Source organism: Stegostoma tigrinum, chromosome 4 (assembly GCF_030684315.1).
Source record: "Stegostoma tigrinum isolate sSteTig4 chromosome 4, sSteTig4.hap1, whole genome shotgun sequence".
Classification (NCBI taxonomy): Eukaryota; Metazoa; Chordata; class Chondrichthyes; order Orectolobiformes; family Stegostomatidae; genus Stegostoma; species Stegostoma tigrinum.
The window spans coordinates 116,267,469-116,293,672 of record NC_081357.1 but is presented as its reverse complement, the minus strand read 5'-3'; the positions used below and the strand labels follow the sequence as shown (position 1 = coordinate 116,293,672).

At 42.4% G+C, this 26,204-nt stretch overlaps 1 protein-coding gene across 8 annotated transcripts in view; it reads right to left on the bottom strand.

The window, feature by feature from the left end:
- The window catches only part of LOC125452974 (V-type proton ATPase subunit C 1-A-like), an 84,102-nt gene that overhangs the window by 10,231 nt on the left and 47,667 nt on the right, over positions 1–26,204 (bottom strand). For 5 of the 8 annotated variants that reach the window (XM_048531990.2, XM_048531993.2, XM_048531991.2 and 2 more), the window contains 3 exons: positions 25,286–25,379; positions 11,888–11,985; positions 3,742–3,871 (listed from right to left, as the gene is read on the bottom strand). In XM_048531990.2, coding sequence (XP_048387947.1) covers positions 3,742–3,871; positions 11,888–11,985; positions 25,286–25,379 — 322 coding nt within the window. The remainder of the gene's footprint in view (positions 1–3,741; positions 3,872–11,887; positions 11,986–25,285; positions 25,380–26,204) is intronic. The other 3 variants (XM_059645620.1, XM_048531996.2, XM_048531994.2) reach the window with 3 other exon arrangements.

Genomic DNA, 26,204 nt, shown 5'->3' with positions numbered 1-26,204 from the left:
TTGCCTTTTTGAACCACTGCAGTTATTCTAGTACCAGTATCCCCACAATGCTGTTAGGAAGGGAACTCCAGTTTTGCAATCCAATCACATTGAAGGTGTGGTAATTTAGTTTCAAGCCAGAATGGTATTTAGCTTGAAAGGAATTTGCAGATGGTGATATAGTCATACGTTTGCTGCCCATGTCCTTTGAGGCGGCACAGGTCACAGGTGCCATGGAAACAGCCTAGGTAATTTGCTGCAGTGCAACTTCAGAATGGTCCCATTGCTATCACTGTGTGTCAGAAGTGGAGGAAGGGAGTGGATGCATAAATTGGTGAACTGGGTAACGATGAAGCATATAGCTTTTTCCTGAAGTAATCTTGAGTGTTGTTGAACCTATATCAGCCAAGCAGGTGGACAGTTTTTATTCACAGTCCTGACTTGTGCCGCATAGATGGTGGTCAGGCTTTGGAGAGTCAAAAGATGAGTTACTCACTTCAGTATTCTGAATCTCTGACCTGTCGGTATGGCCACTGTATTCATCCTGCCGGTCTAGTTGCTCTATAACTGGTCAATGTAGACCTCCAAGATGTGAATACTGAAGTATTCAGCAATGAAAATGCCATTGAATGTCAAAGTGAGATTATCAGATTCTCTCTCATTGGAGATGAACATTGCCTGGCACTTGTGTGGAGTTAATATGACTTGCTATTTATCAGCCAAGTCTTGAATTTTGTCTAGGTTTTCTTGAACATAGGTACGGGCTGCTTCAGTACCTGAAGAGCTGCAAATGGCACTAAACCCTGTGCAATCACCAACAAACCCATTTCTGGCCTAATGATGAACAGAAGGTCATTGATGAAGTAGCTGAAGATGGTTGGACTTGGAACACCTGAGAAACTGCTTCAGGGATGTCCTGGAACTGAGATGACTGGTCCCTAACAACCACAACATCATCTTTTGTGCTACGTACAACTCCAGCCTGGTTATTGTCTCTATTTTTCCAGAGCTCCATGATGCCACATGCAGTCACATGATGTCAAAGGCAGTAACTGTCACCTCACTCTGGGTTCAGTGCTTCTGCCACTACTTGGACAAGACTATATTGTGGTCATGAGCCAAGAGGCCAGGCAGGACCTAACGTTAACATCAATGAGTAGGTTATTGCTGAATAAGTGCTGTTTGTTAGCACTCTTAACAAAACCTTCCAGACAATCAAGAGGAAACCAATGGAATGTTAATTAACCAGATTGCATTTGTCCTGCCTTTTGTGGACAGACATACCTCGGCAATTTTTCACATTGCCAGATAAATGCCAACTGTAATTGGCTGCTAGTTCCAGAAATGAAGCCTTCAGTACTGTTGTCAAATATTGTCAGCACCTATCATAGGGCCTTTGCAAATATTCTATACCTTGAACCACTTATTGATATAGCATGAAGTGATTCAAATTGGCGGAACAGTAGCATCTGTGATGCTGGGGACATCAGGAGGAAGGCAAGATAGATCATTTGCTGGCACTTCTGGCCAAAAATGATTGCAAATACTTCAGCTTTCTTGTTTACACTAATATTTTGAGCTGTGCCATCACTGAGGATGGTGACATCCGTAATGTCTCCTCTGCCTATTACATTTAGTTTTTCAGTTGTCCATCCATAGCTGGATGTGGCAGAAATGCAGATTTAGACAATCTGTGGTTGTGGGATCACTTGGCCCTGCCTATTGAATGCTTCTCCACTGTTTGGCACGCAGGTAGTTGTAATCCTCTGTTGTAAGCTCACCAGGTTGGCGTCTGGGAACACGGTGGCATGATGGTACAGTGGTTAGCACTTTTGTCTCACAGATCCAGCAACCTGGGTTTGATTCTAGTCTTGGCTGACTGTCTGTGGAGTTTGCACATTGTCCCCATGTGTGTCAAGGTTTCCACTAGGTGCTCCGGTTTCTTTGCACAGTTAGGTGAAGTGCCCATGCTAACTTGCTCATAGTGTCCAGGAATGTATAGGCTAGGTGAGTTAACCATGGGAAATGTTGGGTTTTAGGGGGAGATTGGGAGTTTGGGGGGTGTAGCCGTGGGATGATGCAGATTTGATGGGCTGAATGGACTCTATCTGCACTGTAGGGTTTCTATGATTCTGAAAGAATGAAGGGTAAACCCAGCTAGAAGGTTGCAGACAATGGATAAACTTAATTTTGCTGCCAACTTAGCCCAAGCTTAAAAAATAGTGAGTGCAGGGTTGTTAGTGAATAGGAAGGTGGGCTTATTAGTCTAACTAGATCCCATAGAAGCTGGACAGAAAGGCCAGTCAGCAATGTAGCATTCCTGTTACGGCATCTCCTTCTCCTTAGCTTTTACTCTGGTGATGGCAAAGGCTGTTAATTAACAATGACCACGCCATGTCACATACCACTCCCTATTCAGCTGAGTACTGCATTCTGGCATTCCTGGTAATGGAAGGAGTGTTTGAGGATGCCGGTGATGTGTTCTATTATGATCCCTGGGGTAGCTTGGTTCTCACTGGAACACTACTATTTGTGTGCACCTTGAATCCTTATGTGACTGTAGCACCTAAGAAAATAATCCAATTTAAATCTATCTTTATCTCCTCCTTCCACTATGAGGATACGTATTTGAAACAACAATCAATTAAGTAACTAAATAACTTCTAAATATAATCTAATTAATTCATTGGTTGATTATCATGGGAAGGTAATCACACTGTGCTAACTTACGGTATTAGTATTCCAGATGCCCAGAATCAGGAGCCATAAATTCAAATCCCAGCAAGGGAATTTAAGGATGGCCAACAAATGCTAGCCTTGCTAGTGACAACCATATCCAATGACAAGTGACAATGCTGTACAATGTGATTCATTTTCTAAATTAAGGAACAGTCATGACGACTGAAGACCCTTCAGCTCATTGACCTTTGCTGTAAGTTATTTCTAAATACATGCGTTTTTGTATACAAACAAAAGAAGATGTTGAAGACCGTAATGCCTAGAGCTTAAGTGAACCAAAGTATGCAATTTTAGAAAGTCAAAAGAATGTTTATAAAATAGATGTTAGGAATAACTGCATTATTCAAACAATGACAAATGTGCGGAATCATCTGCCAAGCAGAATGGTAGGGACAGAAATCTTAGGGTGTTCAATTGGATACCAATGCTGAAGTGTCATGTTACGAGTTGGGACAGTTTCAATGAGCTACAAAATCCATTTCCACCTAAGAAAATTCTTTTTTTATGGTATAGAAATAGCAACACAACAGAAACATAGAGAACAAAAGATGAACCAAATTGTACTCAAGCTAAACCCACTCAGCTGCTGTGCAGACTATCTCCAAAAATGGGTGAGAAGGGGATGTATGAAAGGTCTCTTTGAGGCTAATTTTGTTTGTGCAATGACAGAGCTGCCAACTGAACAACATTAATCATTGTGGTGGCCTTATTAAAGTCTGGTCTGAGCCAGGTATGAGGGCCTGAACTAACACTGGGGCCACGGATGCTTTTCAGTTGATTCCCACTTAAACTTACAAAAACACATCCCAAGAGGCAGGGTCATCCTGATGTAAAGCTTTGCCAGTGCCTGGTCTCCTTTACATTCAAAGGAGTTGGGAGAAGCTGGGCAGGGAAATAAGAATGTTTGGAGAACATGATGATTAGAAGGCACTGACAAGGGCTTGAATTCTTAGTCTTTTCAGTCAAACAAGCAGTTGCAGTGAAATAACAATATCACAAGTGCATATCATTGCACCAACTTACATCAATGGTGCTAGCTGCAGCAACTTCATCTAGGTGTTTAAAAAGTGCATTTAGTACATCTCGTAGTCGCTTCATGGTTTTTTTATTTGGTTGCAGAAGCATGGCCTGGAAATTAACAGGAAGCCCATATCTGGAAAAGTTGCAATGTTAATAGAATAATTGATCAATTTATCATTAATAGTATTTGTTTATCTAGTATCATGCATAATTAGGTTGCAAAGAATAGGTGAAGTGTTCATATATTTTCAAACAAGTCTTGAATAGCTCAAAATCATCGGCACATTAATTGTACAAAATTTAAAATAATTTCAGACATTTCGAATATAAGGAAGAATGTGAAGTTGAGTCTGCTTATTATTTTCAACCCCAACTATATTCATTTTATCCTTTCCCCCATTCGCACCATCACTCTCTCCACAGATGCTGCCTGATCTCCTGGGTATTTTTAGCAACTTCTGCTTCCATTGTTCAAGTTTTGGAGTTTGAACAGAAGCTCGCACTACTGTGTTGCATGTGCAAACTGAGAGTTTTGTGGATAACACTTTTATGGAGGTGGTCACCCTCTAGCTTAATGCAGGCAGAGAGTGAAGAGACAGTCAAGAAGAAACAAGCGCGGGGATTCCCGAAGCCAGGCACCAATTCTCTGACCCCTCTTCCTACCATCCCCTGGATCATGACCCCACCCTCGACCACCAAACCATCATCTCCCAAACCATCCACAACCTCATCACCTCAGGTGACCTCCCACCCACAGCCTCTAACCTCATCATTCCCCAACCCCGCACTGCCTGCTCCTATCTCCTTCCCAAAATCCACAAACCCACCTTCCCTTTTCGACCCATTGTGTCTGCCTGGTCCTGCTCCCCCGAACTTATCTCCACCTATCTGGACTCCATTTTCTCCCCCTTGGTCCAGGAATTCCATACCTATGTCCGTGACACCACCCACGCTCTCCACCTCCTCCTGGACTTCCAATTCCCCGATCTCCAATGCCTCATTTTTACTATGGACATCCAGTCCCTATACACCTGCATTCCCCACGCAAATGGCCTAAAGGCCCTCCGCTTCTTCCTGTCCCGCAGGCCCGATCAGTCCCCCTCCACTGACACCATCATCTGCTTATCCAAACTCGTCCTCACCATAAACAACTTCTCCTTTAATTCCTCCCACTTCCTACAGACAAAGGGGGTGGCCATGGGTACCCGCATGGTCCCAAGCTATGCCTACCTCTTTGTAGGTTACATGGAACAATCCCTCTTCCAAAGCTACACTGGCCCTGTCCCCCAGCTCTTCCTCCGTTACATTGATGACTGTATCAGCGCCGTCTTATGCTCCCATGAGGAGCTCAAACAGTTAATCCACTTCAACACCTTCCACCCCAACCTTAATTTTATCTGGACCATCTCTGACACTCCTCTCTCCTTCCAGGACCTCTCTGTCTCCATCTCTGGCATCCACCTGGAAACCGATATCCATTTTAAGCTTACAGACTCCCACAACTACCTAGAATACTCCTCCTCCCACCCACCTTCCTGTAAAAAGGCCATCCCCAATTCCCAATTCCTTCACCTCTGCCACATCTGCTCCCCAGATGAAGCATTCCACTCCCAAACATCCCAGATGGCCTCTTTTTTCAAGGACTGCAACTTGCCCTCCACAGTGATCGAAAATACCCTCGACCGTGTCTCCCACACTTCCCGCAACTCATCCCTCACACCCCCTATCTGCAATAATAGCCAAAACAGAATCCCCCTCGTCCTCACGTGCCACCCCACCAACCTCCAAATCCAATGCATCATCCTCCGACATTTCCGCCATCTGCAATCTGACCCCACCACCAAAGACATTTTTCCCTCTCCACCTTTATCTGCTTTCCGGAGGGACCACTCTCTCCATGACTCCCCTGTCCGCTCTACACTCCCTCCAGCCCCACCACATCCGGCACTCTTCCCTACAAATGAAGCAAGTGCTACACCTGCCCCTATACCTCCCCCCTCACCAAGAACCCAGGCGCTAGGAAGACTTTTTACATCAAACAGAAGTTCACCTGCACATCTGTCAATGTGATATACTGTTTCCACTGTCCCCCGTTGTGGCCTCCTCTACATCGGGGAAACCAAATGGAGGCTTGGGGACTGCTTTGCGGAACACCTACGCTCTGTTTGCAATAAACAACTAAACCTTCCAGTCACGAACCATTTCAACTCCTCGGATGATATCTCCATCCTGGGCCTCCTGCATTGCCACGATGATGCCACCCAAAAGATGCAGGAACAGCATCTTATATTTCGCTTGGGAACCCTGCAGGCCATGGGTATCAATTGGACTTCACAAGCTTCAAAATCTCCCCTGCCCTGAGCAAATCCCAAAACCAGCCCAGCTAGTCACCGCCTCTTTAACCATTCCTCTCACCTCTAGCCCCACCCCCATCTCCTACCCACTAACCTCATTCCCACCTCTTGACCTGTTTGTCCTCCCTGAACTGACCTATCCCTTCCCTAACTCCCCACCTACCTTCACCTTCCCTGGCTCTAACCCCGCCCCTTTGACCTGTCTGTCTCCTCTCACCTTGTCTTCTCCTTTATCCATCTTGTATCTGCCTCCCCCTGCCTCCCTATTTATTTCAGGGTCCCCTCCCCAATTTCTGAAGAAGGGTCTTGGCCTGAAATGTCAACTTTCCTGCTCCTCTAATGCTGCTTGGCCTGCTGTGTTCATCCAGCTCCACACCGTGTTATCTCAGATTCTCCAGCATCTGCAGTTCCTGCTATCTCTGCAGTTAACTGCTGTTGAGAATAATGGTTCATCTGGGGATTGTTGCCAGAGCCAAGGAGGGCATAAGAAAGAACTGAAGAGTAATAATGGCATTATTCAATGAAGGAATAGACAGGTGTTTCTGCAGCCACAGTTGTTAATTGTGGATGGTGTGCCTCTTTGGCATGAAGGTAGAGGAAATCACTGTACGGCTAATACGCACACTCAGGTGGAGGGGGAAAAGCAAGCAGTCGTGGTCCATATTTGTAACAATTTTAAGGGCAGAAAGTGGATATAATCCTGCAATTAGAATTTAAGAAAATAAGCAGGCCATTACTTTACAGGACCCCAGTGCTAATAATATCTGGATTACTCTGAGTAGTACATGCAAGTTTATAATAAGTTGATGAATGTGTGACTGCAAAGTTAGTGCAGGATGAAAGGCTTAAAATTCCTGGGACTTTGGGATCAGTTCTAGGGCAGATGAAACCTATACAGCTAGATGGATTTGCACCTAAACAGAACTGGGATCAATTTCCTTGTGGGGAAACTTGCTAATGCTACTGCTGAGGGGTTAAACCAACAGAGCACAAATGTGATGGTACTATCATATTGAAAAGCTAAGGTGCCTAGAATACTGAGAATCAGAGACAGATAGAAGGAAAGAGCTCTGAAGCAGGAAACAGAATGTTATCAGGTGGGGTTTCAGACCAAGGGAGAAAGTAACAAAGTTTATAATAGTGTTACTGTGCACATATTTGAATACAGAGTGTAGTAAATAAGATTGGTGCTTTATATGCACAGATTACCACTTGGCAATATTATATTGTGACTAAGAAGAAGACCTGGCTCAGAGAAGGACAGGGCGGGTTGTTAAATATTCCTAAATATAAGGAAACATAGGAAAGAAGGAAAGGGAATTACGGAAGTACTGATTCATGAGAACATTTCAATGCTGAAGACAGAGAATGTCACTGACCAAAACAAGAAACAAAAAGATGCAATAACTTTGTTTGTGTAGACTATAAGTAGTCAAATAATGAGATACAGGAAGATATTTACAGGGAAATTAAAGAGAGTTGCAAGAATTATAAAGTAGTTATAATTAGGGACTTTAATTACTTGAATATAGTCTCAATTAGTAATAGTGTAAAGGGCAGAGAAGGGCAAGAAATATCTAGGAGATTTTTTTTACTGCAGTAGGTTTCTACTACAATGGAAAAGGAAGACTAGGTTCTTAGGAATGACATTAGCTGAGTGGATCAAATGTCTGTAAGAGAACATGTAGGGGACAATTATTATTAGATTACATTTTTTACATTTTTACAAGTTTTACATTTCTATTGAAAAGAACAAGGAACAATCCGCAATAAGAATAATGAACCGAGGAAAAGCCACCTTCAAAGGGGTAAGAATGGATCTAGCCTAGATTGATTGGAATCAAACGTTGGCTGGCATATTGGTAAGGGAACAAGGAGTTGCCTTTCGAGCATAGTCAAGGTAAATTCCCATGAAGGGGAAAAGACGGGGTAAATAAGTCTAGAGTTACTTGGATGAAGGAGGGCAAGGACTTTAAGATGAAGAAGAAAACTTCACTGGCTCTAACCCCGCCCCGTGCTTATGACAAAGGTCAGATGAATAATAAAACTGAGAACCAGGCTGAATGTAGGTTTACTGGGAAAGTGAAAAAAACAAAGAGAAATAGAGTTTGAAAAAACACAGGCAGTCAATATGGAAGAAAATCCCAAAGTTATCCTCAGGCACATGAAAGAATGATAAGAGGGATAATGGGGTGTTTAGGTCTACAACATGTGGCTTAAGATGGCATAGCTGAGCAACTAAATAAATGCTTTGCATCTGTCTTTACCAAGGAAGAATGTGTTGTGCAGGTCACTGTGGAAGAAGAGATAATTCATATTCCTGAGGACTTAAAATCAATAAGGGGATGGTATCTTATAGGCTGGCTGTAGTTAAAGTTGCTAAGACGCTCCTGAATGAATGAAATACATCCAACAATGCAGAGAGAAGTGGGAGTGGAAATTGTGAAGGCACTGGCTATAATTTGTCGTCAGTCTTGCTTTGACTCAGTGGTGGTGCCAGAAAAGCTGAGAATTGCAAATGTTACACCTTTCTTCAAAAAGTGCGTAAAAGTAAACCCAGCAACTATAGGCTAACCAGATCAACATTGATGGGGGAAGTTTCTATACACATAATCCAGAACAGTATCATTAGTCATTTGGGCAAATGTGATTACATAAGGAAAATCAACATGGATTTATTAACAGAAAAGAAATACTTGGCTGGAATTTTAAGATCAGATAACAGAAAGGGATGGTAACAGCATTGCAGTTTGATGTAGTGCATGTTGACTTCCAAAAGGCATTAAATAAACTGCCAGTCAACAGACATGTGAATGAAGTTAGAGTGTCTGAAATAAAGAAACATGAATACAAAATTCAATGAATGGGAAGAAACAAGACAGTAATGATTAATGGGCTTTTTTTTGTTAGAGGAAGGCTTTTAGTGGAGTTCTCCATGGCTTTGATGTTAGGATTCTTGTTCTTCTTGATTTATGTTGATGACTCGGATCTTGGTGCACAGGGCACAATTTTAAAAATAGCAGATGATAGAAATCTTGAAAGCAATGTGAATTGTGAGAATAATGTAAGAATTTAGGCAGGTTGGTGGAATGACTGAAAAGTGCAGATGAAATTCAATGCAGAATGATTAAAATTATTCAGTTTGGTAGGAAGAATGATGAGAGAGGATATAAGACAGAAGGTAGAATTTTAAAGGGGGTGGAAAAGCAGACATAAATATGTGCATTAGTCACTGAAGGTGGTTCGTCAGCTTCAGTGGATACAGAGGATCGGTGAGACAACATCTAGAGTACTATGTACAATATGGGTTTCTTGTTTAAGGGAGGACATAAATAAATTGGAAGCAATTCAGAGATGGATTACTAGACTAATATCTGGAATGGGTGAGTTATTTTATAACAAAAAGTTGGACAGTCTAGACTTGTATCCACTGGAGTATAGCAGAATAAATGGCAGCTTGACTGAATTGAGATCCTGAGGGACCTTGACACAGTCGATATGGAAAAAATGTTCCCTCATGTGAGAGAACCTAGAACTACAGGTGACTGTTAATAAGTAGTCAACCATTTAAAACAGAGATGAGGCAAATTTCTTTTCACAGAGGGTCATTAGTCTTTTGGAACTCTCTTCCTCAAAAGGGTTTTTGAACATTTTTTTACGCAGAAATGGATAGATTCTTGACAAGCAAGGGAATGAAAGGGAGGCAGGATCTGATCAGTGACAATCTTATTGAATGGTGGAGCAGGTTCAAGGGCCAAATAGCCGCCTTCTGCCAGACAAAATCTCAGAAATAGGAGTGCCATCCTATCTACACTGCCAATATCTTTTGGCTTAAATAATCACGGGAGAGGAATTTCCAAGATTATTTCATAAGTTTAATTGTACGTCAACACCCACTGTCCAAAGATTAATCATGAGCTGCAAACATCTAAACACAAAGATTCTATAAAGGATATTTCTCATTGATCTATAGCACGCATCCCGTAAAAGCTGTTGTAGATGAACATATATGATTTGGATGGCTGTAAGCCAATGGGAAAGATGATATAGGACCGAATTTTCCTGCCCTAGAAGTAATGAGAAAGGTGGTGAGAAGGGCGAATAATTGTGCAGTTCTGAGGAAGGGATCTGAAACGTTCACACTGATTGCTCTCCACAAATGCTGCCAGACTTGCTGAGCTTTTCCAGAAATTTCTTGTTTCTGATTTTTAGCATCTGCAGTCTTTTCAGTTTTAAACAATTGTGCAAGTTGACATTGGAAGATTCCTCGTCAACTTTCTTGACCTATCAATTAAGATTGTCTGGTGGTGATCAACAACATCCAAAACAACCAAGCCAATTAACCTTGTTCCATTGTAGCAATGAAGAGTGGCAGCCTTTCTGACTGGGAAAACAGGGATGGCCCGACCCCTTGGTTGGGGGATAGGGGGCATGGTTGGGAGTGGAATATGGCCACTGAAAACTACCTCACTACTTTGCATCAAACTGACTCTGCCCCAACATTCTATTCCCATGACCCCTCCCCCCCAATCCCACAATCCTCCTCAAAAACAATTCACTTACCTTCCCCAGTCCAGGTCTTTATTGCTGCTATCAGCCAGTATCCTAGTTCATTTAGGACTAAGGTAAGAAGGAAGTGTCTTTGCTGTGAAACACTTGGTTGATGAACACATTCAGATATGAGCTTTACAGATTTTTGGTGCTTAAGATAATTGAGGGATGTGGACATGGCTAGAAAGCTTTGATGTACAAGTCCATCCATGATCTTAATGTAGCAAAACTGGTGGACCCTACAGCCTAAACCTTATGTTCTTAGACACAGCTGTTGGAATAACAGAAAGAAGGCTAAGGATTTATCATACAGTCAGTAACGGAGCATTGATGTCTCTTTCAGGATAGCCTTCATGTTGCATGTAACGTGCAAAACACGGTAGCAGCTTTAAAAGCCACTTTGTCGATAGTATTTATGTTTTAAGTCTCTTCCAGATACTCTTATTGAAATCTGCAACATCTCTTAGTTTACCGTCCATTGATATATTACAGAGGTCACAAATGCATCATTCATCAGTGTAAATTACTGTCATTTTTAGTCATAAACAGGAGCAAGTTGTGGGGGCTATATTTGTTGTTGAATGTCTTTTGAAAATGCAGATACAATATAATCGACTGGATCTTGCTTATCTATCTTGTTAGTTATACACTCAAAAGTCTCTATTAGATTTAACGATCACTATTTCCTTTTCATAAATAAGGACTGACCATGCCTAATCACACTATGATTTTCCATGTTTCTTTTTACTGTGCCCTTTCACAGTTTCTCTGAGTATGGATTCACAAAGATGCAAAGCAGAACACTAATGGCGCACAATGCATGTCACCTGACTTAAATGCAGTGCTTTTCTTTCTTGTTGTCTTAAAGTTGCTGAAAATTTTATTAGACAATGGGCTGTGGTAAATAAGCAGCTATCTCTTTGGCAATGCAAGTTTAGCATGTGGGGTAGCAGTGTACATTATATTTCAGCATTATATTGAAATGAATTGTGCAATTTACAAGCAACTACACTAGAAAAGTACAGGCAATGAATCTCATGAATATCCTCTGTGCTGAGGCAATCAGACTCAACTTTCACTTCACAACAATTTAGAAACCAACATTCTGTGGGCTCTGCAACTTACATTGCATAAACAATTGTTCAATAACAGGTGGATAGTGCAGGTAATTTATCAACTGTGGTTATAATGTCTAAACTGAAGTATTTTCAGTGACTTGTACAGATAAAACAAACATTACATACCTAAGGACAGATTCAACAAAAACTCTTAAAGCTTTTATGTGAATCCAGGCAATATATGCTTCGCTAAAATTAACCTTTAGCCAACGCAGCAAAGGACCCTGGGAATTAAAATAATATAAAATTAAACAATGTATTTTTGTCAGCACATTTTGGTTTTATCTGAGATAAATGCATACATATTTGTCACAATTGCTTTTTGATATTTATGTGCTAGCTTTGACTAAGGAATTTTAGTTATTCCTACTTCAATCTGTTGAGGATGATGTTATGTCCCTAATGCCCCAGGTTGATTAGTTCACTAGGCACAAAGGGTGGAGGTTCATAATGTTTCTTTTGTGCTTTTTTTATGATGGGTAGGGGTAAGGGGAAAGGTGATGAAAGGTAGCATGTCAAAAAGAAAAAGTTGGAAAAGCCTATTAAATAGATTTATTCACAGATTTAAGATTATTTCTGCATAATTTTGTTCTGCTGTAAAATCTGTACTTCTAAGTATCAAAACAACAACACTATTATTGTACCAGCGAGTTCAGCAATTCACCCCAATCAATATATTTGGAAGAGAGGAATTAAATAAGCAGGTCAAGCTGCCTGAGAGGTGCACTATGGCTATCTGCTGGTTGAAGTCACTCATCACAAGCGGGAGAGATAAAAATATCTCACTGCTGGACAATTTGTACGTGGGCAGGTTCCAGTTCTCAAGGCTAGTTGGAAATGATTTGTCTAAAAACCGGATTAGTAATTACTCTAATTACTACAATTTCTGTCCTTGGCCCAGGATATTCGTCTTGAAAAGGTTGAGGCTGGCAGAGAGCAACATGTTAAACAATGGCCTTAAGCAATCCCATTTCAAATAAGGCACACAGTACTACAGATGACATCTCACCAACATAATAATTGGAGCATAACCTCCCTTTTGTTTTATTCAATTCCTCTCACAATAAATGATAACATTCCATTAGCTTTCTGAATTACTTGCTGTAATGTCATCCCAGTTGCATATTCCACGCTCTCAATGACACTGCTTGTGTGTCAGCATTCAAAACAGAAGTGGGCTGCAGGCAAATTGAAAGTCCCCGAATCACCCATGTAAATTTATTCACAGAAATAACTCATCAAAGAAAAGTTGTCCTCCGACAGTTGGATGGGAGTGTTGAGCTGCCTTCTCCAATCATAGGCTGGTTTTCTCTCCTACATTTGTTGCTGATAACCCCTTCTCGTGACAGGAGGTGTGCTGCCAGGGCCAGAGGGAATGAGGGCCAAGATCTGGTATCCAGCTGTCGTTCTATTCAGGGTGGGGGAAGTGGGGTCTGAAGCAGCCATTTTATCAAAGCCACAGAGGGGGGAGAAAAAACAGTTGTGGCCTCCTTGGGTTCGGGGGCTTTGAAGGGAACAAAATTGAAAGGGATGGACAATGCAAAGGGGTGGGACAGTGAGGCTACAGTGGTTTGAGCGAGATAGAAGACTGCAAGATTGGGTGGATTGGATGAGGAAGCTGAAAGGGAGCTGCGGGAGGCTGCAATGAGGTGGGGGGGGGGGGGGGGAGATGGGAGACTGTAAGTTCGGTGGGTGGGGGTGGAATGCCCCCAAAGGAGATGAATGTAAGAAAGAGAGAAAGAGACACTGTGTGCAGGGTTCGGAAAGAGGCAAATTGCAAGGGAGGATAGGAGACAAGAAAGGGAGGTTTTATGGGGTGTAAGAGAAAGAGAGAGAAGCTTCAGAGGGTGGGAAGAGAGAGGAAGGCTGCACTGTTGGGAAAAAGAGAGAAAGATGATGGTTAGAATTGGGAGGCCACAAAGATGGGAACAATTTCCAACCTGTCAACAAAGGAACAATCAGCTAATTAGGAGCTCGGAAAAGTTGAAATCATTGAGGTAATGTCATTGAGTAAATAATCCAAAGTCCCCATGTCATGGGGACATGAGGTTGATACCCAGCACAGCAGTTAATAGAATTGTATCAGCATCAGTAAATCAGACCAAGAAATTATGAATTGTTGTGAAAAGCCATCGGTGTTCTTTTGGGAAGGAAATCTGCCTCTGAGGTCCAAGTGACATATGACTTATGATCCACAACAATGGCTAGCTATTAATCTCCCTCTGAATTGGCAGAGCAAGCCGCTCAATTGAAGGGGAATTAGAGATGGGAAACAAATGCTGGCTTTGCCAGTGCCACCCACCTTATGACAATAAAGAAATGAGCAAGACTGTTGATGCCACACCCCCCCCCCCTCCCGGAGGAAGTTCAGGGCTAGATTGAGTGCTGGCAGGAACTGAATGCATGTGTCCTTAACTGCTCTCCCAAATTACCAAAACCAATGGCTTTTACCATATTTTGGCCAGATTCCTGTGCCATCTTCTAGCAAAATGAGTGGGCTCATCTCACCAGACATAGGAGGGTTCTCATTGTGGCATAAAAATACAGCACGAATAATGTTGCTGTGCCAACTGAAGATTGGTCAAACCTTTTAAAACAATCCAAATGTGAAGTTCCTGTTTTAAAATGGCAATTGATTATCATGGAAAACTAAGCTTTTTAAGAGTCTTGTGGCAGAGAGGTAGTGTCCCTAACTCTGGGCCAGGAGATCTAGTTTCAAGTTCCAATAGCCCTGAAGGTGTTTCATAACATGTCCAAACAGGTAGATTAAAATAATTATAAATATTACTGCCCCACTAAGGTCACATTTGGGATCTTTGAAGCTTCATCCAAGTGTGTGGGGCAGCATGGAAAATCAGATGGAGTTAAGAGATTCTGACATATAATGTTAACTTGTCAATCATGCCACCTGTTCTGATGTCCAGGAGGATGCGGAGACAAGAATTGTTGTGACAGATTTCAGAAACCCAGCAGAAAAGGGGAATGGCCACCCCAAACATCGCCCTGCCCCCATGACTATCTAGGGAATAGAAAATACAGCCATTTAATTTTTACCAAAAATGTAATACAAACTGAAGTAAGGTTATATATCTCTCATATTGAAGTTACATACTAATGCCACCTTTTCGCTGAGGGTTCAATCAGCAAATGTTACGTTGCAAAATTTTACAAACGTCAAATTTGTGATTACATTTCCAACTCATAAAACAGAGAAATAAGTGCTGAATGTTTCTCTTCCATTTCTTTCAAGTTGGACCATCAATGTTGAATAGAAGTCGATACACTCACACCCTAATTGGCTTGTATGTGCATGAACAATTCATGTTCATTGTGTTCTTTGATCCTCTTGCAAAGTTATATCTTGTTTGACATCAAAGCATGCCACAACTGGCCTAGCCCAAGTGCCGCAGCCCCGGAACAATTACAATTTGCAGGATTATCTGAACACTTAGTTGTAGGAATATGAAGTGAAAATTAGTGAATATTGTGTGGGGGATAAAGATAAAATAAAGTGCAATCCAAGCAAAATGTAAGAAAAAATGTTTTTATTTCCCTTGTTCACTCAATGTAGTGGCATAATAATCCAATGATGCATGGTTGAATAAAAACAAAAGGGATTTTGAGCTCAGGGTGAATGTTATCTGGAGACTTACAAACCATGGAACAATTACCCAGTTGTTTGGATGTAGTGTTTAATAGTCACTGCTGAATCATTTTCTTAGAGACTTGATGTTGCAGTCAATTTGTGAAATGCACTTTCATCATATCAACAATATGTTGAAAATTTTCTCTCTGATATTTGCAATCGTTCACCCAGTATGAGGTGTTCATTACTTGTTGCTGACCACTAGTTCCCTTGGCTGCTCTTGGTAACGTAGAAGGTATGCAATTTTGAAGGGCTCCAAAAAGATGCATAGGTTAAATGAGTGGACAAATATGTGGTAATTGGAATATAACGTGTGAAAAGTGAAGTTCATTTTGGCAGGAAGGATAAAATGAAGCATACTAAGTAAGAACTATGAAATGCAGAGAGATTGGAGTGTCCTCATGCATGAATCACAAAGGTTATTCTGCGTGTTCAGTAATTAACTGGAAAAGCTGACAGAATGCTATCATTTATCATGGGGGGAACTGAATTCAAAAACAGACAGGTTATGCTTCTGTAATACAGGGTGCTTGTGAGAGTGTATCTTAAGTGATGTGCACAGTACTGGTGTCGTTATTTAAGAAATGGTGTCAATGCATTGGAGCAGTTCATAGAAGGTTTACCAGATTAAGCTATTAGATCAGCTTCTCTTCTGTCCTGGTTTTCTATCAACAGTCCCCTTTGTCTGCCTACCCCTTATAAATCTCTCCCTATCTGCACACCACTACTCCAAACCCCACACCCTTGCATTTTCAGCATAAATACCACATTTTCCTAGCCACTATCAGTTGTGACAAAGATAAACTGGACCTGAAACATTAACTCTGCTTTCTCTCCACAGATGATGTCAGACCTGCTGAGTTTCTCCAATATTTTCAGTTCTTGTTTCAGATCTCCATCATCCACAGTTACTTGTATTAATTTACTAACTTACTGATATCTGTAATGACCGTGTTCTTTTATGAGGAACAAATGGCCAGGCTAGGCTTGTACTTGGAGTTTGCAAGAATATGAGATGACTTGATTGAAACATATTCTGAGGGACATTAACAGGGTAGGTGTGGAGACATTTCCTCTAATGGGAGAATCTATGGTAACCATGTGGAGGTGCTGGTCTTGTACAGGGGTGGGCAAAGTCAGAAGTCACATGACACCAGGTTATAGTCCAAAAGGTTTATTTGAAACCGTAAGCTTTCAGAGCATTGTTCCTTGGTCAAAGGAGCAGTGTTATGAAAGCTTGTGATTTCAGATAAACCTGTTGGACTATAACCTGGTGTCATGTGATTTCTAACTATGGGAGAATCTAGAACTAGGGATTACTGTTTTAAAAATAAGGGACTACCCATTTAGAACATAGAACAGTACAGCACAGAACAGGCCCTTCAGCCCACAATGTTGTGCCGACTATTGATCCTCATGTATGCACCCTCAAATTTCTGTGACCATATGCATGTCCAGCAGTCTCTTAAATGACCCCAATGACCTTGCTTCCACAACTGCTGCTGACAACGCATTCCATGCTCTCTCAACTCTCTGCGTAAAGAACCCGCCTCTGACATCCCCTCTATACTTTCCACCAACCAGCTTAAAACTATGACCCCTCGTGCTAGCCATTTCTGCCCTGGGAAATAGTTTCTGGCTATCAACTCTATCTATGCCTCTCATTATCTTGTATACCTCAATTAGGTCCCCTCTCCTCCTCCTTTTCTCCAATGAAAAGAGACCAAGCTCAGTCAACCTCTCTTCACAAGATAAGCCCTCCAGTCCAGGCAGCATCCTGGTAAACCTCCTCTGAACCCTCTCCAAAGCATCCACATCTTTCCTATAATACGGCGACCAGAACTGGACGCAGTATTCCAAGTGCGGTCTAACCAAAGCTTTATAGAGCTGCAACAAGATCTCACGACTCTTAAACTCAATCCCCCTGTTAATGAAATCCAAAACACCATATGCTTTCTTAACAACCCTGTCCACTTGGGTGGCCATTTTAAGGGATCTATGTATCTGCACACCAAGATCCCTCTGTTCCTCCACACTGCCAAGAATCCTATCCTTAATCCTGTACTCAGCTTTCAAATTCGACCTTCCAAAATGCATCACCTCGCATTTATCCAGGTTGAACTCCATCTGCCACCTCTCAGCCCATCTCTGCATCCTGTCAATGTCCCGCCGCAGGCTACAACAGCCTTCTATACTGTCAACGACACCTCCGACCTTTGTGTCGTCTGCAAACTTGCTGACCCATCCTTCAATCCCCTCATCCAAGTCATTAATAAAAATTACAAACAGTAGAGGCCCAAGGACAGAGCCGTGTGGAACCCCACTCACCACTGACTTCCAGGCAGAATATTTTCCTTCTACTACCACTCGCTGTCTTCTGTTGGCCAGCCAATTCTGTCTCCAAGCAGCTAAGTTCCCCTGTATCCCATTCCTCCTGATCTTCTGAATGAGCCTACCATGGGGAACCTTATCAAATGCCTTACTGAAGTCCATATACACCACATCCACAGCTCGACCCTCATCAACTTTTCTAGTCACATCCTCAAAAAACTCGATAAGGTTTGTGAGGCATGACCTACCCCTCACAAAGCCGTGTTGACTGTATTTGATCAAGCCATGCTCCTCCAGATGGTCATAAATCCTATCCCTCAGAATCCTTTCTAACACCTTGCAGACGACCGACGTGAGACTTACTGGTCTGTAATTGCCGGGGATTTCCCTATTTCCTTTCTCGAAGAGAGGAATTACATTTGCCTCTCTCCAGTCCTCAGGTACGACTCCAGTGGAGAGCGAGGATGCAAAGATCTTCACAAGTGGCGAAGCAATTTCATTTCTCACTTCCCAAAGCAGCTGAGGACAAATCTGGTCCGGGCCTGGCGACTTGTCAATCTTAATGTTTGACAAAATTTTCGCACATCAGCTTCCTCTATCTCTATCCATTCCAGCATGCACACCTGCTCTTCAAAGGTTTCATTCACTACAAAGTTCATTTCTTTCATAAAGACAGAAGCAAAAAACTCATTTAGGGCTTCCCCTACATCCTCAGGCTCCACACGCAAGTTCCCTATGCTATCCCTGATCGGTCCTACTCTCTTTGACCATTCTCTTATTCCTCACATAAGTGTAAAATGCCTTTGTGTTTTCCCTGATTCCTTCTGCCAAGCCTTTCTCGTGCCCCCTCCTGGCTCTCCTCAGACCATTTTTGAGCTCCTTCCTTGCCTGCGTGTAATCCTCTCTAGCTGAACTTGACCCTAGCTTCCTCCACCTTATGTAAGCTACCTTCTTCCTTTTCACAAGAAGCTCCACCGCTCTCGTCATCCAAGGTTCCTTTATCTTACCCCTTCTCGCCTGTCTCAGAGGGACATATTTATTCATCACTCGCAACAACTGTTCCTTAAACAGTCTCCACATGTCTATAGTTCCCTTACCATGGAACAATTGCTCCCAGTCCATGCTTCCTAACTCATGTCTAATCGCGTCATAGTTTCCTCTTCCCCAATTAAGTATCCTCCCATTTTGCCTAATCCTCTCCTTCTCCATAGCTATGTAGAATGTGAGGCAGTTATGGTCACTATCACCAAAATGCTCTCCCACCACAAGATCTGATACCTGCCCCGGCTCGTTTCCGAGCACCAAGTCTAGAACGGCCTCTCCCTTCGGCCTGTCAACGTACTGCGTTAGGAAACCCTCCTGAACACACCTTACAAATACAGCTCCATTCAAATCTTCTGCTCGAAGCAGGTTCCAATCAATATTAGGAAAGTTAAAGTCACCCATTACAACAACCCTTCTGCGACCACACTTTTCCAAAATCTGCCGACCTATGCTTTCTTCAATCTCCCTGCTGCTATTGGGGGGCCTGTAGTAAACCCCTAACGAGGTGACTACTCCCTTGCTGTTCCTAATTTCCACCCATACTGACTCGGTAGGCAGTTCTTCCTTGACAAAGGAAGCTTCTGTAGCTGTGATACCCTCTCTGATTAGTAGTGCTACACCCCCTCCTCTTTTTCCCCCCTCCCTATTCTTTTTAAATGTTCTAAACCCTGGAACATCCAGCAACCATTCCTGCCCCTGAGAAACCCATATCTCTGTTATGGCCACAACATCATAGCACCAGGTACTGATCCATGCTCTAAGTTCATCACTTTTATTCCTGATACTCCTTGCATTAAAGCAAACACACTTTTACCGATCCCTTGGTTCCTTCCCACTAGCTGGTCTACCTCTTGCTACTGCCTCACCTGCATCAACTCTCACCTCCGGTATACAGCTCAGGTTCCCACCCCCCTGCCATACTAGTTTAAACCTTCTCGAACTTTAAGTCAGAGATTTTGCATAATAAATTCTGTCAAAGACTAATGAATCTTTGGGATATTCGTCCTGAAAAATGATGGAAGCAGAGTCCTTGAAGAAGTTTAAATGCAAAAACAGACAGATTCTTGTTAGGCAAGGGGAGAAAGGTCATTTGGGGTAAGTGTGAACGCAGATTGGAGGTTAAAATCAAATCAACCATCGTTGTTACTAATCATTCGCTAACGAGTATGATTGTTCACCTTGGAAATTCTGTGTCACTGGTCATGGGTTCATGAATGGCTGATAAACCTAATCATACAGTTATATCTCCAACTGCATATTTGTGCGTCCAGTAGGTGGACACGGTCCTTGGTGTTGAAATTACTGCATTCCTTTCTTCAGTTTGTTTTCTATACTTTCTTTTGCCTTTGGGTGTTCTCAAAGAATTATTCCGTGTAACACAGCAGCTTCCTCCAAATCGGGTTCTTCTGAGTGAGGATCTCCCATGAATTGATATCTATGTTACACTTCTTGGGGGAAGCCTTCAGGGAGAGTTTGAAACTTTGTCTCTCATTTGAAAGCCTTCTTCAAATGTGATTTGCTTTGGCATTCCTTGCAGCATTAGTTGCTGGCTGAATTCAGCTCTTTCCACATTTCCTCCACTCCACAAAAATAAAGTCTTTGGAGATCTTGGTGAAGACATCATTAGAAGTTCACTAGTCTGTTCAGCACTTGGAAGTGCTCAATGTTGAGCTTTGTTTCTGAAGTGTTTCTTTGTCTCCAGCTACTTCTGGTGGCATTTAATGGACATAAAGAAATGGATGAGCTGGTGGTCTGTCCAGCAATCATCTGCACTGATCATCGCTTTGGTAATGAGGACATGTTTTGGTCTCAGGAAGGAATTATGATGTAGTCAATCACGTACAATTGCCTTGATGTCGTTTTAATGGACAGTGTGTTGATGACCAGCCGATGTTCTATGCATTTAGTGAGCAGGAGAATCCTGTTACATTGCAACTGACAATTCTTTCCATTCTGATCATTCCTTTCCAGACTTGGGAGTAATTTTCAACCCAGGCATTGAAGTTTCCAAAGATGGTAATCTTATTTCCTTCAGGATGGTGTCCAGGTGGAATAGAAGCTATCTTTGGACTCAGCAATGGTATTGAGGATTGGAACTTTGGCACTCATGACCATTGTCTGATAGTTCTTGACACAGTCATTAGGTGATTACTGATGCCAACTGGGAGTGCTGAGAATCAGCTGACAAGTTCATTCTTGACAGCAAACCCAATTTCACATATCCTAGGTTGATCCTCAGGGTTCTCCTTTCCAGACGATCATGTAATCACAACCTTCCTCCCTCAGCTGCTCTTCGTCTATCCTTTGAGTCTCCTGCAAGGCAATGATATCAACGTTGAAGTAAATCAATGATATCAACGTTGAAGTAAATGCCTGAGCTCATGAGCATCAAGGGCAGTTCTTCATTCTGGATGATTGGTTTGCTCGTTATCCATAAGGGCTAGTGTTTTCCACATCCCAAGATTGAGTTTCACTTTGATTTTCAGACTACATGAGCCTGCTGGATACAGTCTTCCTTCATGAGCCAACTTCATGATGGAACAGACTACTTTAGAACACCTTTTCTTGTTCCTTCCCCACGCTGGGTGGACAGAGCAGATCCAGAAGAAGGCTGCTAAACTGTGAAGAAAATGGCCAAAATGCTCTCCTGCTCCTATTCCTGGAGCAGAAAAACTGAGTTACCTCCACCAACTACATGACATTCCAAAGCTACGGACTTCCAGAACACTCATTCTGTCCCTATCACCTCTCATCGCAGAGCTTGTGTTGTGTGTTGAGATTGAGAGTTGGGGAATGCGGGGAGGGTTTGAATTCCTCTAGGCTTCGAGCAGGGTGTCTTTTAATGTGAATCATAGAATCCCTACGATGTGGAAACAGGCCCTTCGGCCCAACAAGTCCACACCGAACCTCGGAGCATCCCAAGTAACCTACACCTCCCTGAACACTACAGGCAATTTAACATGGCCAATCCACCTAAGCAGCACATCTTTGGACTGTGGGAGGAAACCGGAACAGCTGGAGGAAACCCACGCAGACACGGGGAGAATGTGCAAACTGCACACAGTCGCCCGAGGCTGGAATCAAACCCGGGTCCCTGGCGCTGTGAGGCAGCAGTGCTAACCACTGAGCCACTGTGCCGCCCCATTCTAGGAATGCTGTTTCACGTCGGCAAATACATCGTCCTTCACAGAAGGTGGTTTGGGTCCAGCGGCAAGGAGACCTCAACAAGTGGGGACCTCGATACTGCTGCAGCCTTCATCCACCATCACTATCATTGATATCGCACAAATACCTTCCATTTGGATCACTGATGAGGACTTGCTTTTATTTGAGCTTTGTCTGGTCTCCTCTCCTCTGACCTGAGCGTCGTGGGTGACGCTGCCAGAAGCTGAGAACTCCTGCCGACATCACTCTCTGGATCAATGGAACACTCAAGCCTCTCCATTGCAGCAAGATGGCAAGCCACAGAAAGGACGAGATCAACCAGGCTCAAGAGGATGAAAGAACTACACCTGCTCCAACCTTGTGTGTTTGTATATATGCATGATCTTATTACATCATTTAATTCAGGGCATGCATGCTGTTGCTAAATCCACAAGGTTTTTACACTTGATAGTAAATGTGCATAAATAAGGACCCTTCTGAGATCATGTCCACATCACATGTACTTGAACATATCCACTTGTCAAATATTAGGCCTTTAACAAGTAGTTATAAATCCAACTCCCTTCCTCACTATAAAAAGCAGCATGAAACAAATGAAATTCTTCCCCAGTTTTTACAGATTGTTTTGTAATGCCCGAAGGATAACACACAACAGACCTATATCTCACAGACATATATTACTTGATTCCCATAGTCTTCCGAACAAAAACCCGAATTATATTTTATTATATAATAAGTCCCATCCCAAAAGCATCATTAATTTATTGCAACTGCGTAGGTGAATATTCGAAAGGATATCTACGTATAGGAATTGAACAAGGAATGATATTTCCAAGCCATGGAAGCAGTGAGGAGTTTGAGGAAGGGAACAGGAAATTGAGGTTGGACGGACAGCAGCAGTATTGTGGAATGGCCTGGGAAGAACTTTACAGTAGGGGTTTGGACCATTGCAAGAATATGAAATAATGCAGCACTACTTAGGGGTAAAACTAAAATCTTCTGGTACCAAGGGGCGGGAGGTCCAATAGGATGGATCTGATCCACTCTCGTCTTTTTATGTGTGAGCAAAAGTAAATTTTCAGGATGTTATTTATTTCTGTGCCTGGTGGGCTATCAGTGAGATGTTTGAGAGCTGAGTGTTCTTTATTTGAGTGCATTTATATATTTTGGTAATCATGCAAAAACACAAGAATCTTGAGTAGGAGCAGGCCATTCAGCCCCTTAAGGTGATTCAATAAAACCATGAAAACTCTGAACGTGGCCTCAACTCACTTTTCTGTCTGCCTCCATAGCTACTTGCTGCCTTGTTAATCTGAAAGCTATATAATTCACCTTTGAATATGTTCAATGAAGCAACCTTCACTGTTTTGGAGAAGAAAATTCTACAGACTGATAATCCTCTCAGTTAATTTAGATAAATGCAAGACCTAATCCTAGACTTTGCTCTGGGGAAAAACATTCTCTTCACATCCATCCTTTTAAGTCACTTAAGGATGTCATTGCCTGACTCTTCCAAGCAATGCTGAGTGGATAGCTGTTGTGCTCCAAGGGAAAAGGGGCTGTTCACCAGAGGAAGGCTGCTGTGCTCCAAGAGTTCTCCATCTGATACTGCTGCACATTCCTTTCAGAAACTCATAATCCTGGTTGTCAAAGAAATGTGCAGCACAGCGTTCCTTGTGAAACTCCGTCTGAGTGGATAGAGACGGAGGAATACTGAACACACCCACTTTTTAGTTGCCCTAGGCACCAAATGCTAAGTTTAAAAGTCCAGTTTTGAGAATGTGAGTGGGTGACAGGATGAGTGGGTGAGGTAGATAAGTGGGTGAGAAGGGTTGGTTGGGTATGCGCAGTGAGTCAGTGAGTAGGTTTTTATGAGGTGTTATGTGGATGAGGTAGTGGTCAGGGTGGTCAGTGGGTAGTGATAATGGGAACTGCAGATGCTGGAGAATCCAAGATAATAAAATGTGAGGCTGGATGAACACAGCAGGCCAAGCAGCATCTCAGGAGCACAATGTCAGTGGGTAGTTGGGTCACATCAGTAGGTACTTTGGGCAGGAATTAGTTGGATCCTAATCTGGGGTAGTTGGATTGGGTCAGGGAGAGAGAATTGGGTCAAGCTGGGTGCTGGGTAATCAGATTGGGATGGGAGTTAGTTGGGTTGAAATGGAAGTCAGTGGGTAGCCATGTGGTTGTCAGGTCAAGGAGCAGAATGATCCGAGGTAGGTGCCTGGAGGCAGGGTGGTGCGTTGGAGAGGGTGGATATATGTAGTTAATTGATTAGGGATAACTCTATCAAGGAACACAATCAGGTTGTGTCAGCAGGTAGTGGGGTTGGGAGGTGATCAGTGGTCAGAGACAATGATGGAGGGGGCAGTAATGGAGTTATTCAGGTGTTACACTACAATCAACCTGTCTAACATTCCCTAGGTAACTATTCAGGTAAATACTACAGAACTGCCCACTGTCTCCAACTCTAAATCAGAGTCAGAGGTTATCATGCAGAATCCCAGGGAGCAGGAGCTGCCTGTCAGAAGTTTAAACTTCCCAGACAATTCCCACTTAGGTCTGGGCATCCGGAATTCATGGAATTCCAACGTGCATATTTAGTCATATTTCCAGTGCCTAACTCTCCAAGAACACGACAATTTAACCCTACATGATTCCATGAGATCAGTCGTTTCTCAATGCGGTGAGGTAGAGGACCAACCTGTTCAACCTTTTCTCAGACAATCTCCTGCAATAAGTTCAACGGGAGATCACTGGAATCGCCAAAGAAATGGCAATTATGACTGAAAATGTCTGCTTACTGAAGGAGATTGGGAGCTCTCCAGCAGAATTTCCTGGTAATGTTTCCAGCCCCATGTTATCCACCAGAAATATGTTTATTCATGGAATGGAGATTCCCATTGGACAGTGTAAACCAATTATATGTTTAATGTCTCTTAGAGTCTGTTACATCTATATTCATTGATACTTTGCCTGTATATATGTCTGATACTTGTTTAGCACTTGAGCATGTATCATTTTCCCTTCGGATTGCAAGATCCAAATTGTGACCCTTAATAAAATGAAAATTATTATGGAACAAGTAAATTTATTATACACAGGATAATAGTGATTGTATTGCTTTTGGTTAGAATTTGGTGAAACTATTTTAAATTTAGCACATGTTTCATGAATCGTAACATATCGTTGTATCAATTGTTTTCGACACCTCGTGACAACATGCAGTATTTTAATGAATAGCATTGCATTAAATCTTCTAAAAGTGCACCATAAATAAATGAAATTCTCAAGTTATGAATATCTGACGTTTCTGACAGGATGACAGTACTCACATACTGTTGCTTCTTGTCTGCGCTTAATCTTGTCATTTCTTCCTTCTCAGCATGCAACTCCTCTTCACTGTAGTTAAATTCGCGGACTATAAACCTTGCAGAGAATAATTTTTAGAAAAAAACTCTGCTGCGAGTGGTATTTGAATTCAAGTAATAATTTCATTGTGAAAGGAACAGGGGATAGATCTGCATCTCAACCACTTGATCTGTAATTGGCACAGTGGGTTGCCACCTATTAAAGAATCAATATAGTTCCTTTGAAAACACTAGGATGAAAATCAAACAGATGATATAAAGCAGTGGTTATCGTTGGGGTCTGTGCAATCTTACGGGGGGGGGAGGCGTGTGAAATAATGCGAAATTGTTTACTGAGCCACACAGACAGGTCAGGGTCTGGATCTTATTTTGTCACCAGGTAATTGCCAAGGCTGCCTGCTGCTGCTTAAAATACTGAGCATTTTGGCTAAAAGTCCTTACAGAGTGAAGCAGCATAAGATAAGAGTGTCTGCTGCCTCTTGCACTGGCGCAGTCAAATTAGTCTCTAACGACCCTCCATCTGGTCTCCTGGTGTTCTGTAGGGCCACTGATTTACCAGGCTGAATAAGTCAAATCCTGTTTTTAATTAGTTGGAATGTTAATGCATCTTTTGCGAGAACCACATTCGGCAATCCCTGTCACTTTTCCCCGTAAAAACCAACATTGTCCTTCATGTAGAATGATTTAGAAGTGTTGTTTTGAAGGATCATATAGGGTAGACTGATTTTAGAAGTAAAAATTTTTATCGCACTGATATCTGTCAGCAAACACCTATTCTCTTAAAATATTATTAAAACATAATATTGCAGCTCTTTCACATTGTGGGACTGTACATAGAGTACATAGAACAATACAGCGCAGAACAGGCCCTTCGGCCCTCGAT